The sequence below is a fragment of the Nelusetta ayraudi genome, unplaced genomic scaffold, assembly GCF_046127955.1.
Source record: "Nelusetta ayraudi isolate G7.1 ecotype Tasmania unplaced genomic scaffold, CSIRO-AGI_Nayr_v1 ptg000070l, whole genome shotgun sequence".
Lineage (NCBI taxonomy): Eukaryota > Metazoa > Chordata > Actinopteri > Tetraodontiformes > Monacanthidae > Nelusetta > Nelusetta ayraudi.
This window is the reverse complement of record NW_027466120.1, coordinates 681,733-699,581: the sequence shown is the minus strand read 5'-3', so window position 1 is coordinate 699,581 and position 17,849 is coordinate 681,733. Positions and strand designations below refer to the sequence as shown.

Here is a 17,849-nt window from a genome sequence, read left to right as displayed (position 1 = left end):
ATTCCGTTGTATTTAATAGCCGACTCGACTTCGTTTGTTTGTTTTGTTTTGTTCTGGTTCGTTTTTGGTTTTTGTTTCTTTTGTTTTGTTTTGTTTTGTTTTGTTTTATTTTATTTTGTATTTGCATGTGTCATTTTCGGAGTCTGGATACATGTTTTCATATATAAAAACTGATAAATCCACAATATTGAACCTCGAATACACTCTGGATAACAGGGTGCAATACGTATCACTGGCACAGGGGTCAGGCGTGAGTACAAAAAGTGTCCACAGGGATACAGACTCTTACTCCAATCTCAAACCCAAGCCACGCCATCGTTCAAAAACATCTGCTCTTCGATTTTGTCAACAGCAGTTTTGCATACGATTTTTTTTTTTTTTCTGGTTCTGCCCGAGGGTGTCGCAACCTGAAAGCTTTGTCCGTCTGCTGCCAACGCCGTGTGCGTGGCGGTGAGGGGTGGTGACGTGGGGAGGAGCATGTAGTACAATCACAAAAGAAAACACAGCAGCATACTAAATGAGATGGGACTTTATTTTATTTTTTTAAATAATACATACTGTGAATACAACCGTGTTGTTTTTTTTAAGATTACCATGTTCTTGGATTTGTATTTTTGATAAACGATTCAGTTACAAATTCAATTTATACCTGGATAAAACTGTAAACCTCGTTTACTTCGACGTCGTTATGATATTTAAGAATTAAAAAAAAAAAATGGAGGGAAACATGACAAGGCCCGAATGCCACTGCACTCAGGGGAACCACGCGCGCAGCACGCGCCACGGGGACCAGATGGCTGTCTGTTACTGAGCCCTCGACCCCCACCACACCCCCATCACACCACTCACTGATGCTGCGGAGCCAATCTCTCCATCCCACCAGGATCCATCCACCTCCCACCGATGGATGCGCGCACGCACACACGCATACTGAATCACATTAACGACAAACTTCACGCGCACGACATATGATCTTTACACGCAGGTTTGGCGTGGGTATCCCATCTGCATGCTTTTTTTTTTTTTTTTTTTTAAATATGGGTCCGTGTTGTTGGGGGTTCAAGTGAAACAAAGAAAGAAAGAAAGGCACCATCCTCACCCCTCCCCGTATATGAAACCCCAGCCTATACAATTGTCTACTTTAGCTGGACTCCCAGATATGTTAGCGTCCAACCTTTCATAAGATGCGTGTTTATCGATATTATAGACAACAAAACTCAAAGCTTTGTCTGTTCGTGACGAAGTAGGCTCGTGCGGGGGAGAGGTTTTGATCAGATGACAGACAAACTGTGTTGTGCTGAGTGTTGCTATCACATTTCGAAAAATTTCCATTTTATGCAACTGTCGTCTTATTCTGACTGACATTATTAAAAAAAAAAAAAAAAAAAAAAGTGCTGCCCTTGAACCGGACAGGCGATTTTCTATATCACATAAATCACGAGTTGTTATCATTCCTTTATTGTTATTTTTCAAAAACAGTGGAATACATTATCTTCCTGCCATTACCAGTATTTGTCATTTTAAACGATGATGCTGACGATGTTGTTGTTGTTAATGATGATTCAAGTTTATTTTGAGTACATACAACATAAAAAGTAAAGAATACAACAAGGATCCAAGAAACAAGGCATCCATGTTCAAAAAAGGAGTCGGAGGAAGTTGGAACGTATTAAATCAACCCCTTCTCCTACACCAATGATTTACATATATACCACTTCTACCCTTCCCAATATTGATAATAACATTAATCATATTAATAGCAATATAAATAATCACCATAATAAAAAGAACTACAAAATATTAATTTCTGATGATGATGATGATAATACTAACCACCATTGTACCATGTACACCTACTGTAAAGATACATCTGTATCAATGTAAAAGGACAGAAAAAGATGGAAACACCACAGCGTCGAGATGTGTTTTCAGACTTGCTGGGCTGCTTCGCCGTCCCAAAGCTGGAGGAGGCACACTTGCTGCACGCGTCCACCCTGGTCCCGCTGGGACGTGGGACGGGGAGGGGGGTTATGATGGTAATGATGATGGGGGTGGGGGAGGTAGCCTACACTTCTCTTCAATTCTGCTTTTACGGTTAGAGTCCTCTTTTGTCTCTTCAGACAAATTCGGCGTCGGTAACCCATCTGTGCGCGCCGGATAACAGGGACCCATTGTTTGAGAATGTTCCAGAACTTCATGGGAATTAAGAGTCACACGGCGGCTGAGGGATGGGGGGAGTTGTTGGGGCGCAGAGCACGAGCGGGGATCCCGCCCACCTGACTTTTACCGCAGGGTGACGCGAGCTGACAGGCAACGGGTGATTCGGTTTGGGTGATTAGGCTATAGAGCGTGTCGCATCTCTTGTAAATCAGCGCAGTTTATTCTCAGCGTGTTTCTAATAAACTGTATAATATCAGGAAAATGTGTTTGAATGATGGTGAATTAAAATTTGCCAATCAGTACAAACGTTGGCATGAGTTTGATGAATGCAGTATGTCAGTACGGATGTGTACGATGTCGTTCTTCAAGTGGTCAGTGTGTTTCAATACGGGTATAAATGTTTTTTTTTTTTATGAAGTAAATGTGTGTTTTATTGCCTCTGCTCAACTAAAAGCAAACGTTCATATGGCATTTAAATACGCTAAACTGGATAAGTTGGAAAAGCTCAACAAATAAGGCATTGGTCCCCTGCCCTTGTTCGCATCAACAATGAACGGTGGTCTTATTTGTAAAGCATCGACTGCCATCACACGTCCATAGCTCAAAAATAAAATGAAACAATGCGAATTTGTTTGTGACCAACTTTTCTCTTTCCTCCGATTTTATCTCTTTGATCGAGAGTTTAAAAATATATATATATATATCACTATTTAGATGAGAATTCACTTGTTGGTGTGTGAATTCGCAGATGCTTGTTCTGTACCAGCTGGATTCCAATTTAATATCATTCCTTATTTGATAACCAATGTTAATCTTTTCTATCATTACAAAAGCAGAACCCCTTAAAAACATGGAAAAAGGCAAACAAGGAGGACGCGATTGTGAGCCTGGATGCTGAGCTGCATAATGGCAGTTTTATTTGAACTGGATGTTTTATCTGAAGGATGCTCCATGAAAAAAAGCTTCATATGTAACCTTCTCCATTTGAGAATTTGAATGGCTAATGTGGGTTGGGGTTGTTTTAGATAGATGCATGACTTATCACGGAGGGTAAACATATTGTGGCTGTAGTTTGAGCTCTTCAGAATTTTCATTGTTAGTCACTCAATTAATTGGTTAATTGATGCATAATCTCATTACTCAACATTTTCATTTTCATTATTTTTTAAGTATTATTTTCAATTGTGACTTTTAATTCCACTCTGTAAGGCTCCTCTGGCTTCCCCAAGATCCCTATCCTCTTGCCCTCTGAGCTAACAGTGCAACACAGTCATACATAAATCTTTGATCTTTAAATTCAGCCAGAGTACCTTCGAACACAAATCTATACCTTCTGAGCTCATTAGAATACAAGATGCTTAATATTTCATTTCAGACAAATTGATGGGGTGAGAAAATGCCCAGCCTAGATGGCTGTATTTTTTTTTATTTTCTAAGTAAACGCAACTCTACACTCTTGAATTACTCGATCAGGGCTTTGACTTTTAGCTTCATACCAAGAGCATCTCAGCTAACAATTTGCTTCCCAGTCTTCTGGCCAAGTGATTATTTTAAGAAAATTAAACTCATGATCTTGAGCACAGAGAGCCTTCTCACCCACTGAGCTAATAGAGATCTACAAGGACCAAGGTGGGAACTCCAGACGGAGAGAGCAAGAAGTTTGAGGTCAGAAGATACCCTGTTGTGGCTTTGACAGACCTGGACTATGAAGAAGACATCTGCCTGATTTCAGATGGTGTAGAGCAGGTTCAGGAGCTCCTGATCAGAGTGGAAGCTAAATGCTCTGGAGTCAGCCTCAGGTTGAATGCTAAGAAGACTGAGGTCATCAGCTTCAACATCGCTCGAGCCATCCACCTTTCAGAACAGCAAGAGGCAACGCTCTGAAAGACTCCAGCAACTTCAAGTGGGATTCCAGGGTCAATTGTAAGGAACGGTACTCTAAGGTGAGAAAGGCAGCGGCATGGAGGTCCCTTAACAACTGGAAAGCGTTTAGAAATCCAGTCTTCCTCAACACATCTAAATCACTTTCTTCCAAGCAACTGTCAAATCTGTGCTCTTCTATGGCTGTGAGTCATGGTTCCTGAAGCCCACTCTACAGAAATCTTTGGATGTATGCTGCACATGAGTGCTGCTTATAGTACTGAACAGTGACCAGAATCAGCAAATCCCCAATGAGCACCTTGTATGGTGGGCTACCGAGGCTTCGTGACAAAGTGGCCTCCAGAAGGAGGAAAGTCTTGGGCCACTGCCACTGACACCAGGAACTTCCAGCGAGCGAGCTGGTGCTCTGGGAACCGTCACACATTCACCAACTGAGAAGACGCCCTATGCCTACATATGTGGACGTATCAAGGAAGGACACCTGGGTGGAGAGCTCTGCAGACCTGGCACGTTGTGTGGAGGACGGGAGGGGTTGGACTCTTCAACGGAACACCTAACAATGGACGACCTAATGATTAGTTTAACCCAAGTTGACTTTTTGATGGGATTTGAACACACAGCATGTCTTCTCATCGTCTGAGCTATCAGACAATTAGCATGCTCATCAAATCCTCAGCAATTTTAAGTAGTCTTGTGAGATCTCTTAACATTCAAAAACCATAGATCTTTATGCTTGAACTTTTATTGAGTTCTCCGAAAGACACCATTTGCAAAGCCTCTGTTTACACTCCCTCCCTTCCATCACTTTGTGGCCATCGGGGCATCTTGAAATTTTGTTGATGTCCTTTTTTTTCTCCGTCCCACTGAGTTTTCTCATTCTCCTCAATGTCCCTGTAACCTGAGCAACAGTCTTGCCAAAATCTATCACTCCGGCAGGTTGATGGTTCATCCTGTAAACAGTACATCCTCAGGATGTTTCGTCTTTTCATACCGCAGGTTTCTACAGTTTTAATTGAATTTTTGAAGGAAGTTTATCATCAGCCAATCCCTCATACTCCCAAGCACCCATGCCATCCACCTATCCTGCTTGTTGGAAATAAACTGGGTGGGGTTGTTTGTGCCTGAGGTAATGTCTTGTATTTCACCATAACTTAAATTATTTAGTTTAAAGTATGATTATATTGCCATGCCTGTCCAAAATAAAAAAAATGTAAAAATTTGTTATTTACAGTGTGTTGTGTTATTTGAGTTACAGTTCAAAAACTGTAACTCAAATAACACAACAATATCACAATTCTTCTGTTACCAAACAACTTACTAAGTTTAGTAAGTAGAAATTATGGGCTTTTTACTTTGCAGAGGAACATTGTGCTGTCTCAAGTTGACTTAAAGGGATGTCATTGTGACCCACCAGGAACTTTTTAAGTTCCATATCCTTTGTATCACTCTAAAACGTTTCTATTTCAGGGTTCCCGAGTTACCACGTGATTCCCATAAGGAAGCGTTTTTATGCGCTTGCTGCTGGCATTATTCTAAAGACAAAGACTGTGAGTGTAATCCCAAAGCACCGTCCTTCCCAGTGTGTTTCCCGTCACACCAGCAGCCCAACTTCTTCCCACCGCTTTGGCGGCAACAGCAGAGGCGCCTCACATCAGGAACAATGGAGCAGCTGCTCATCAGCATCAATGGGCTCAGGGTGGCCCGTGGCTTTATGCGTTTGCGCGCCTTTTTTTTTATTCCTTTCACATGAATCGAATGAAATTTCCCCTCTCACAGATTTATGACAGGAACACTGAAAATGAATCTTTAAAAAAAAAAAGTTTATTGGAAAAAACATTTCGTCAGTGACAAAACAGTTCAAATGTAATGACTCGGATTTTTTTTTTTTTTTCATACAGGGTGAAATGAATAACCACAATAATCCTACTTAACACATAGTGTTTACTGACTAATCTTTTGCACGGACCAAAATACTTTTAAGTCCATCGTGCAAACCTCAAAACAAAATAACCCCTGGGGTTTTACAAAAGTGTTGTCCACAACCCATATCTCTGAAACCCCAAAGAGGATTGCATTTTAAAAAACGTTCATAGACTTCGGTTTCTTTGCCATCTGTGCTCGGGAAAACTAAGCTAAAATGCTTAATTACATGATTACACAGCAACTTCAACTTCTCTCATTGCGGCTATACGTCTACTACAAATATGACAAATAAATAACATGGTAATAAATAAGAGAGAGTGAGCAATGTCCATCTAATCTACCAGGGTCTCCACATGGCTGAGCTGACAGCCTGCGGAAGCTGCTGCGCTCGGCTCGGAGCCACTGCGCTGCTGCTGCTGCTGTTGCTGCTGCTGCTGCTGCCGTTGCGGGACTGAATCTCCAGTCTGGACGTGAAGCTCGACTTGAGGTTCTGGAGTCTCTGTTGGATCTGCGGTAAGGCCCTGGAGCTCTGCGCGCAACAGTTGAGGCAGGTCGGGGTGACGTTGGCGGCGGACGTGGACTGCTGGATGAACTCGTTCATGCGCTGGCACGCGTCTTGATCCAGGCTCGTTTTGGGGAGCAGAGCGGAGACGCGCTGGAGGCAGGCTTTGTAACCTTCCCTGTAACTGTCTGCGGAATCTGAAGGAGGGAAATAAGGTTTGATATTTAGTGGCTTGAATTTCAAGGCATAACAATATGATACAACAAAAAAATGTTTGCATCTTTGCGTCGTTTGGTTGAGAGGGCGACGCTCACCTTTGACAGGAGTGGAGGGCAGCTCGCGGAGGAAACGGACGGTCATTTCCAGAATGTCTGCCTTCTCAAGCTTGGAGTAGCGAGCGTTGTCTTTGCCGACCAGAGGCAGGATCAAGCTTTTCAGGTGGCTGAGACTGTCGTTGATACGAGCGCGTCTGCGCTTCTCCAGCAAGGGTTTAAGAGTCTGGAAGGAAATAAAGAGAACACCTGTTAATCGGGCTGCACTTCCACAGAGTGAAAACCAGAGAGGGAAGCGTGGTTGAGATCGTCCTTACCTTTCTCAACTCGTTTGCTTGTTTCCTCTGGGCCACGGTGGACCTGGCACTGAGAGGCTGGTTGGCCTCGGTGATGATGCTGGGACTCATTGCGTTTGCTTGCGTGTTGTCGTGCTTGTTGTTGGAGGAGGGAGATACTTGCTGAGCTGCTGAGCTCGAGTGTGGCTGCAGAGTCGGAGAGCCTCCTATTTATGTGGGCCCGGCGCGTCAGAGGGGAGGGGTCTCATGCCCCGCCGCTTGGGGGTTGTTACACGGGGGCGAGGCCCTCAGGGAGATGAGTGTCTGCACCATCTGGCCCCTGCGGGCCCCTCCGTCTACCGCCGGTATGCAGTGGCTGCACGCTTGCAGTATGAGTTTCGTGGTGACGTTGCGCTTGATTGCGTTTCCAAAATTTCAACTACAACGTTAACCCATGGGATCAACTTACACAGAGGGCATAACACATGCTGTCGGCGTAGGGTGTATATATATATATATATATATATATATATATATATATATATATATATATATATATATATATATATATATATATATATATATATATATACACATAAACAACTTTATTTTAGGGTTCACAACTTAATTTCTAAAGATCATTTAGAAGGGCAATGCATTTATTTTCCCCTAATGTAGTGATAATCATCCTCAGTACTTTTGCAACCTTTCAAATATCTCATGAATCAGCTATCAAACCCCATCTGATTCATTTCGGACGAAATACACGCAGTTCCATGCTTAATTGCTTTAAACACAAATCGAAAAGCGTGGAACCAAAATACTAAAACAGCACGAACTCGGGGGCTCTTTCAGTGGCTTTGCATTCCGTCCAGACAAAAGCAACCCGAGGAGCAGATGAGTGGTTGGTGTAGGCGACCGGACTAATCTATTCCTATAACTAATAAAGCAGAAACCCAAGCCACGCTATGAATGAATTAACGTCTGCTGCTTGTGGAGCCACAAAAGCTTGTTTTCAACATGAACAGCGAGAAGTTCACCTGTAGGGGGGGGGGGGACACTGGGTGTGACGTGGGGCACAGGCGCTCTCTCTCTCTCTCTCTCTCCCTCTGTGTGTGTGTGTGTGTGTGTGTGTGTGTGTGTGTGTGTGTGTGTGTGTGTGAGTGTGTGCGTGTGTGTATGGCATCATAACGGCTACGAGCTGCTGCTTCCTTCCGTTCAGGGTAACAAGTCTGATTTAAATGCAATATTGAGATCTTTTCTAAGTTAACTCCAAACACACGCGCGCGCACAAATATCACTCTATACATTTGCTAAGGTTGCGGCATTTTACTCCATACGGCCTTGTTTCTGGGTGAAGGTTTATCCTCCCCTGCTCTCCGCTGAACAGTGCAGCGGAGATGAGGATTCACGCGTACGGCACGCGCCACGACCGCGCAACAGATGGGAACTGCCCCCTCCCCTCCCGTCCCCTCCCCTCCGCAGCCACCATCCTCCTCCTCCTTCGTCGTCGCCATCTCCCACCGCAGCTCCCCTCCCCCTCCTGCTTGTCATCGCTGCACTGCCTCCGCTGCTGATCCCGTCAGCATCCAGGCTCCTCTGCTCGTGCTCCCATACATCAGCGACCCTTTTTTTTTTTTTTTTTTGTTCCATCCCGTGGAAAAGGCCAGAGGGAGGGGTCGATCAACGGTGAAACACAAAGGACAGTGTCGCGTTGTTCTATAAGCAGCGAGCAGCTCAGGCAGAAACCAACAGGGTGAAATTAGTTAGGAACATGTTCTGTCTATAAGGTTTCAGTTTGATGTGTGAATTAATAGAATGCAGATACAAATGCTCCAAGTTTTTACCCATAGAAATGTTTGCAAAAGCGCGTTATAACCAACCCCTGTATGACCAGAAGAATTAAGGGGGGGGGGGGGGGGGGGGGGGGTTCTTGATATGGTGAAAACACATTTGAGTCGATAAATTGTTGATACAGGACCGAGAATCAACATTTATAACCAAAATTAATTGGGGAAAAAATGAATGAACGAATGAATTCAGCATTTTTATTCACATCTCGAGAAGAAGACGCTTCTTCTCGGGTGCAAGCTGTCAGCGAGGGGGGTTGTTCCACCGATCCTTTTTTTTTCCTGTCTTTCTTTCTTTTTTTTTCTTTTTTTTGAACCCATCAAGTACTATAGTTGCACGGTTTTGCACGCGTCCTGCCCCATGGGGCCTCAAATAACTGCCATCAGGTCCAGTCTGGGAACTGGCCCTCTGAGATAAGACCATGAGAAGGGGGGGAAAAGTCAGAGAGAGGCTTCGGTTGGGAGCTTTTTTTGTCCTGGTTTGAGCGTGGGTATCCATCTGTGCATGCTGAGAGCACACGGATCCTTTGTTGGACGACGTGTACAGGAAAAGTGGACCGACGTGCAACTCAGCAGCAGCCGAGAGAGCGATATGATGAGCTACTCTGTGTTGTTCTAACGCAAACGTAACATGCAATCCCGGGGCTAAAATAACAGACCTAAGAAAGACAATGATGGGGAAACATTTTTGTTAAATCTAATGTAGTGGATGATTTAAATTGATGAATGAAAGTGCTTTGATGGGAACTTTATTTCTGTATTAAAAGTTGATCACCGAGCTCTCCAAAATTGTCGAACTTCCCTAATAACACTAAACATGGAACGTGAAAATGAAGAGTTGGTGGTTTATACACGGCATGAGACTGACACGAGCCAAGCCGCACAGCCAGATGGAGGCTGCGCGCTCAATGAGGCGTGAAGAACCAAAAGCGTCCACCGAGTCTCTCGCACTACACTGGCGGCGCTCCGTCTCCTCCGCGGGACAACACGGAAGCTTCCAGGCATCGCCCTGCGAGTTTACCAGCCCTCAAAAGGTGGCTGCAGATAAAAGCATGTCTGGCTTCCCAAGCCAAAATCTACGCCATCACGCGTCACACTGATGCACCTCGCGTTGCCTGGTGTCTCAACAAGCGCAGACAAGAAGTTTTTTTTATCCTCCATTTGATTTGTTTTGTGGTTTAGTGCTTAAAATATCCAAAGATGGCAAAAACAGTGTTAAAGTTCTTTGCGCATCTCTTCCACAGAAAAAAATATATATATTAAAAAAATATAAGTATGGCTTCTGTATATAAGTATCACTTGTAGGTTTTTGTGTTGCATAAGAAGAATATTGTAATTAGGATTTAAATTAAAATATTTTCTTGTTTAGATTAAGTGCAATAAGAATATTTGGGAAGCAGTAAAAACTCAATGGACTGAAAATGCGTTTAATGTACTTTTTATTCATCACATTTACTAAAGCTTCCATTTTGTGGTACCATATGACCTCCATGCATAAATATAATTAGGTCAGGAGGACTGGAGAGTTGACTCACAGCTTTTAGGTGCATTTGATGCAACACATTTGTAAAGTACTGTAGCAACAGTGTAATAAATTAGGTGTGTGTTGAAACACCTCACTCAGCGAAAGAAAAATGTCTAAACACTGAATGTTTGTATTGACTTATGGCACAACAGCACACACTGTTAAAAAGAAAAAGTTCAGAAAACGTAACATTTCAAGGCAACATGATGCAAGAGATTTTTGAGTTTTCTCAACTTTTGCTGGCTCTTGTTGACTTAATTAAACTTTTTAAGTATAGCCAAGAGTTCTGCCAACTCAAATCTTTGCGTTCATCTTATGAGGGTAATACTGTGAGACTAACAAAGAACTTCTTGTTTGAATGCAATGTATTTCTACCTTCACCAAACACAGATTTTTATGTTGAATTAATAAACAATTTTTCTAATCAATGCCATTTATTTTTACCTTTTTTAAACTTAGATTTTCTTGTTGTATAAATATAAAATTATTCCTTCAATGGCATATATTTTATAATTCACCAACACAAATATTCTTGTTGAATAAACATACATTTTCCCTTTATAAATCAAGCTGAACTCATCAATCAACAGATGGATAATTAATAATACAGACTAAAGCTGAATGTTATTCAATTTTTTATTGAATCAAACCATAACAGCTGCAGTGCATCAGAATCACAGTCGCACACAGCCATGAAGACATAAACAGGCAGATGCATCCAACCCCAATATCACTCAGGTCACTGTATTTCAAGTAACCTCTTCTTTAGTTCTTCACTCTTTAAACATATCAACCTTCACCTGAAGCAAAGAGTATAAAATACAGAGAAACATATCCTGCAGAGACAACACCTGATGTCATCTTTCAACGATCGAAAATACAACCCTCACTAAAATCAGAGAAAACTTTGTTTCCACATGCAGCAGAAACAAACCCTGCATCTAATTTTTTTTCTACTTTCTCGAGAATATAATAAAAAAAACATTGTGTCCAAACAATCACAACTGCAACATGCTTTCCTGCATTAGTCTAGCAGGACTAGGTAGCTGTATAAAACACTAACATTAAGACACTTATAAAAAACAATACCTTGAACGTTTTGGCAACTGCCAAAACGTTCACAGGACAAGTTTGGATTTAAGCGCCCTTGTGCGCTGAGAGCATCGAGACCCTCCAAGCGAAAAGAAGATGGTCTGGATGCCCTCGAAGGTGTACCTCATGTCTTTGGGGTAGTCTATGTTAAGGGCGTACAGAAGGCCAAAGAGATGTGCCATGGCAGCAGACATGTGGGGAATATTGTGAAGCACAATTGCCCCTTCCAAAATGACCGCATGGTCTCGCACACAGGATTGATCCTCATAGAACACCGTGAGGATGGCAACAGACACACCTTCAATCACTGGAATCATATTTTCGGTGTCCTGGGGAAGAAGAAAAGATACATTATAAAGATCTTAGAGAACAAAGAGCATATAAAAAAATGTGAGTGCTGAAAAGGTTAATGCTAAAGCTAAAAAGTATAACTTGTAAGCGGGAGATGATTGGCTGCCCGTTTCTCGTGAGCATGTGAGTTGGGCTGTAAATCTTTTGGTTTCTCACAATTCAATTCCAAATTCAAAGGTCACTATCCGATTCAAACTCGATTCTCATATGCATATGCTCATAATTGTCCATCACCTTTAACAATTGTGCTGATTAAAAAAAAAAGAAAAGAAAAAGGCATTCTCTCTCACGCCGCTTCAACTGTCAGAGGCTGCTGCTGCTTTTCTGCAGTTACTATTACTTACCATGCACTTCAGGAGAAACTTGGTTGTGTCTTCGCGGAGGTAGATTGGCAGGCCTCTCAGAGCTGCTGTCTTGCGGTGGGACATAATGTCGGTTGTCTAAAAATATGCAGTGCATAATTGAATTAGTATATTAATGTAATGTCATTCCTAATAAGAAAGTATATTTCTCTTCTAAAACTGCCTGTGAAAAGGGCACTTCACTGACCTGATCATCGAGTTCATCAAGGAGCTCCTCCATTTTTTGACCAAAGGCTCCTTTCTTGGACCTGTAGAGCTTCAGCAGGCCAGGCCCAAATTTGTCAAGGGATGCATTGAAAGTCCCGAGCAGGTCTTTGCTTGTGATCCGCTGAAATTCTTCAGATATCTTGACAAGAAAACAAAAAATAATATATTGTCAATTTTCAAACTATTGAATTTCAAGGTGCAAGTGTATCCTTGTCCACTACTGGTCTGAAATCTGTGACCCGTCAGATTCTGAGGTGCCTCTACGTCTCACTGCTGGTTTCCCTTTTGCCAGTAAAAAGATAAAAAATGTCATCCATAATTATACTAAATGTTACTCTCAATTGTTTTGCCCCTGATGAAAATACTTTAAATCATATTCATGACATTTTAAACTTGCAATTTCAATTAAGCATGGGGAAGTGTACTTCCAAAGAAGTGAGATGCTTATATAAGAATAATAGGACAGGTCACAGAATAAAATTGATCACATATTAAAATGTAACACTGGCAAGAAAGAAAATCATCTATAAACATGTAGTTTGAGGTTTGAAAATTCAATAAAAATGTCCAGAAACCACCCAGGGTGGAGGGGACTTGGGCAGCCAGCTGTTGAATGACGCATTAGCAGCACATCGGATGACGCTTCTGAGGAAGGCTGACATCTCAGTCGAAACTGTCGAATTAACATCCTTTTTTACCCACTTGTCTGACAAAATCCTTACCACTTCAGAGGAAAACAGAGCAGGCCACCTCTCCTGCACCTCAGACACCATCGGCTGACACTCTACCACCTCTCTCCGCCTGAGGGAAAACGTCAGCTCCATTTTCTGCTTTATCAATGTTGTGTTCCTTTTCTTTTTCATCATTTCTTCAATCAATGCAACTCTTTCCTCTTCAAGGGTAGCATCATCATGGTATTGTGGGTAATCTGGCACGTGATTGACCTCTCCACGCTTGGGCTTCTTCAGCGTGAATGGACTGTCGTCTTCACCTCCCCCTTTCCTTTTCTTGTTCACATTTAGCTCATTGCATCCTGCCTGACGAAGTTTTGACCTATAGTTTCCAAGTTTGTACTTGATACTTGTCTTCCATCCCTCGTAGCCTGTGACGCCAAATGGCTCCTTCAAACATGGATACTTGTGAATCAGCGCAGCAGCAACTGACTCAAGCTCATCTTTCTCAGGGTAGCTTTTGATTTCAAAAATTGCTTGTGCAATTTTATCCAATATCTCCATCTTCATGTCTCTTGTCACTTCAAGGCCCTTCTTTGTCTTTGCATATGTTTCATTGGCCTTGCACAATTTCAGTTCAACATCATATGCAAACTTGGGCATAAGGAATGGAGATGGCCACTCTGCAGCTTGCCTTAATTTGGTTTGCACAGAATTGGTCTGGATAGAATCAGTCCAACTAGGCCCGAAATCTTCACTGTGAACACTGATTGTGTCCTGAGAGGAGACAGAAGTAGTGGACTGGTTATGTGGAGACAAATCACAGTTCCACATGATATGCAAGACTGCACGCTCTGCCGGTAATTCGGACATCTCTGTTAATCTGCAGAGTGCATTTCCGAACTCTGGATCCTCAAAGTGGAGTGAAAAATCATCTTGAATGTCGAGTCTCTCTTTAAGTATAACAAGCAATTGCCCAACAGATGTTGGGACTTCGGGAAGCTGGATTCGCCGCGCATCTCTGGAGGAAATAACGACCCGAAGTAACATAGTCTGTAAAGAGAGGAGAGACAAAAAGTGATTAGTCAAACCTTATTAGAAGAAAGATTAGCCTACATCTATATAATGGGGGCTGCAAATGAAGAACCTTCTCTAGAAAAAAACAAGCGTCTATACCATAATGAATGCCCATATTTTCATTTTCTGCCGTTACTGAACTCAACTGGCCATTTGAACTGTGATTGAACATTAAAGATGGTGCCACAACTGGCAGCCTTGGTGTTTGGGTGTGCTCTTTTTGTACACATCGTTATTCTTTGTATAGTATATGTGTATTTTTTTGCATACAGTATGTGCATCTTTTGCAATAGAATATTTTAATTCATGCTATTCCATTTCATATTATTTTAATTCTAAATTCAATTTTTATCACTCCCTTTAAAACATTTTTGGTACCTTTATGTTTACACCTGGCACCAAGAAAAGTGTATGAATGGTAAGGGGAGGAGAGAGCTCGTAGAAGACAGGAAAGGAGACCAGGAGAAGAGAGTTGGTGAGGAGAGAGAAGGGAGTCATAGAGGACAACAGGGAGTGAGTAAGGGACAGAGGAGGAGAAGAGATGTTGAGGAGAAAATGGGAGTAGGGACAGAGCAGAGGAGAGTAGAAAGAACATACCATTTTGACTAACTTTAATGGAGAATGAATGCCCTCGGAGTCACCATAAGCTTTCCACCAACTGTGTATGCTGCTAGGGGATGGTAATCTATCAGCACATCTGGATCCAGAAGAAGAAAGTCTGCATAGGTGTATTCAACAAGCTCATAGGACCTGAAATGTTCAATGTACCAGGAAGAAAGTCTTTTACAAATGAATGCCACCTTCTCTGAATCGATAAGAATGGTTGCAATTTTATGGAACTCTGGGAGTCCACTGCACTGTCCAGCAGACAAAATCATGCCTGCCGCATACTGTGTCCCATCCAGGTGAATCGTGTTAGACAGAGACACACTGTCTAGATGTGGGTACTTCTTCTGTATTTCACGCTTTAGAGGTGGATCCAATCCTGAAAGCCTGACCACCTTCACATTTTCAACATACAGTCTTGGCTTGAAAAGAATGCCACAGTCAAGGTGGTAGGCCATCATCTGCTGATGTTTTGTGGAGAGAGTGAGCAGCACATTTTTCCAGTTGCGAGTGTCATGGACAACTTTTTTAAAGAAGCTGTGCTTGGCTTCGAATCTCATTGTCCATAATTCAACTAGAGGCCCATAGCAGCGAATAAGTTGCGGGTAGTGGTCAATGAAGTGATGTTTCGGCCGCAGTCTGAACTCTGGAAAGGTACTGGTAAGCAACTTGCGATGCTCGAGTAGTTTACCAGATAAATAACACAGTGCATCCTCAGAAAGCTCGCTTGATACAACAATGTCAAGAATTTCCTTAAGGTCCATTAAAATCTCCCAAGATGGCTCCTGTTCTGGTATCTTGCGTCCAATCATAAACGGAAGTAAACGCAGCAGTGTCCAGTTTTCATGTCCATTCCCCCCAACTGTTCCCTTTTCAAAGCTTGCTTTTGGAATTTTTTGAGGCTTGTTTACTTTGTCTGAATACTTAAAGGGAAATGATTTTATGCAGTCATTTAACACTTCTAATGTAATGAAGCCTTTTGAGATCAGACATTTCAAACATAAGGACAATTCCACTGGTATGACCCCTTCCAAAAGGTCATGTAAAATATCTGGAGGAAATCCAGTTATTGGGTGAAAGAAAAGGAGATGTTTGCCCAGTACACATTCACTTTTGACCCCGTTGACACTTTTGAGGTTTGCCCCCTGCCTAAGCTCTTCCAGAAACAAGTTATGTTGATCAATACTTCTCAATTGAAAATCATTAACGTCAGTAGTTGCAATGTGGCCCCGACTTATCAAACAAAACCGACAGAATTTATCAACAGCAAAACTTTCAGAAAAGCCTGCGAGACCATGTGCACCAAGATTATCAGCACATACACAATATACACTGCTTTTAACAAACTGGCCCACAGCTTCAATAAAAATTCCCTCTTGTTCAAGACACTTTATATCTTTAAGCAATGGCTCAAGAAACTTTTCATACCCATATTGTTTGACGTCTACACTTTTACCCAAGAGAGCTAGCTGAATTGAAGTGAGACCCGATCGGAACCTAGCTGGTAAATTTAGAACCACCCAATATACTGCAGTGATCTTATGAAGTTTTCTAGAAGTGCCCAATGGGTTGCACACTTCAAAATCGTCAATGTATAATCCCAGACTAATACATGTGTTTTGTTCTCCCAGTAGTTTATTCTCCTTGTAATACTTGCCGTCTTGAAAAGATTTAAAGTGTCCAGATAAAGCTTCTTGATTAAATACAACTTTGTCAAAAAAATCTGTACACCCAAGTAAAGTTTCAAGTACCTTAGTGACAGATATATATACAAAACAGTTTTTGTGGGCTGTGTTGTACAGATATTCTGTGGGTTCGATAATAGGAAAATGCTCTTTGAAATATATATTCCTTCTGTGATCTGTAGATAGGGAACCTTTCTCCGATATTGTTGAAAGGAGTGGATTAGTTAGAGCTATAGCACTAGATATTTCTTGCAAAACACAATCATTTACTTCAATTTTATGTTTTGAAAGGATCTCTTTGACACTGTTGAAGGTTTGAATGTTAGAGAAAGATAGAAGGTTTTGCAAATTTTCTACAATCTTTTGTGTTGCACTTCGAGAAACATGCAACACAGTTTGCATAGACAAAAAGAGAGAGGCAAATTGGTGCTCAAGTGTCTCACTATCTACATCCTCCACAATATCTTCTACCTCATTTAATCTCACAATTTCATGAGCTGATGTCCCTGCTTCACTATCACATTGTTCACCTTCAATTATTTCTTCTTCAGTAACAGTGCACACTGTTCGAAAATCCTTAAGCGTACAATTTTTATGGTTACGACTTTTGTGAGAACTAAAGGTTGGGCGAGTGTTTGTTTTAAAGGAACACCTTAGAAAGGGACATTGTACTGTTTCTCTGTTCTTTAAATGATGTCCAAGATGGTTCCAAAAAGTTTTTTCACTGCAAATTTCTTTAAAATCACACAATTCACATTTAAAGGTTAATTTTTCATGGGTTTTCACTTTTGAATGTGATCTTGAGAGGTGTGATCTTAACGATCCGAGTGTTTTAAATACACAAACACAGTCTGTATGTGTGCAAGGCCAGTGTGCACCTTGACCGTGGCGAAGGCGAAGATGTTTGAAGAGAGTCACTTTACTGGAGCACGTGAAGTTACAATGCCGGCACTGCATGGAATCCACCACTAAAACACAGCCACAAACACCACAAAGACAGTTTTGTTAAAAGCACTTTCACAACAGCATTTGAAATTTGCAAACACACACACACACACACACACACACACACACACACACACACACACACACACACACACACACACACACACACACACACACACACAAGCATTGTAGCATTGTGCACGTTCGCACGCGCGACAGAGTGCAGCGTCAGCTAACGTTACTAGCTAACGGGCTCCGGTCACGTTCACAGAATAACGTTGAGCAAACACCATCGTCTTTTACGGCCTTTTTTACCCAATGTTAGGCTGACGTTAGGCCTACATACACCAATAAAAAAGACACAACGTTAGCTAAAATTGTTATATCTTCCGAATTACTTACACCACTGTCTTTTAAAATGTTACAAGGATCGGCCCAATCCTCCGAGCTCAAGATAAAGTTAAC

General features: G+C 41.9%; 1 protein-coding gene across 1 annotated transcript; it reads right to left on the bottom strand.

Annotated features, from left to right (window-relative positions):
- Positions 1-6,212: 6,212 nt before the first annotated feature.
- On the bottom strand, positions 6,213-7,206 carry LOC142898775 (transcription factor HES-2-like). Its single transcript, XM_076041976.1, has 3 exons — positions 7,056-7,206; positions 6,781-6,964; positions 6,213-6,663 (listed from the first exon to the last, which is right to left on the bottom strand). Exons 1-3 carry the CDS (start codon positions 7,143-7,145, stop codon positions 6,302-6,304), a joined length of 636 nt encoding a protein of 211 aa, XP_075898091.1. The 5' UTR covers positions 7,146-7,206; the 3' UTR covers positions 6,213-6,301.
- Positions 7,207-17,849: the final 10,643 nt, after the last annotated feature.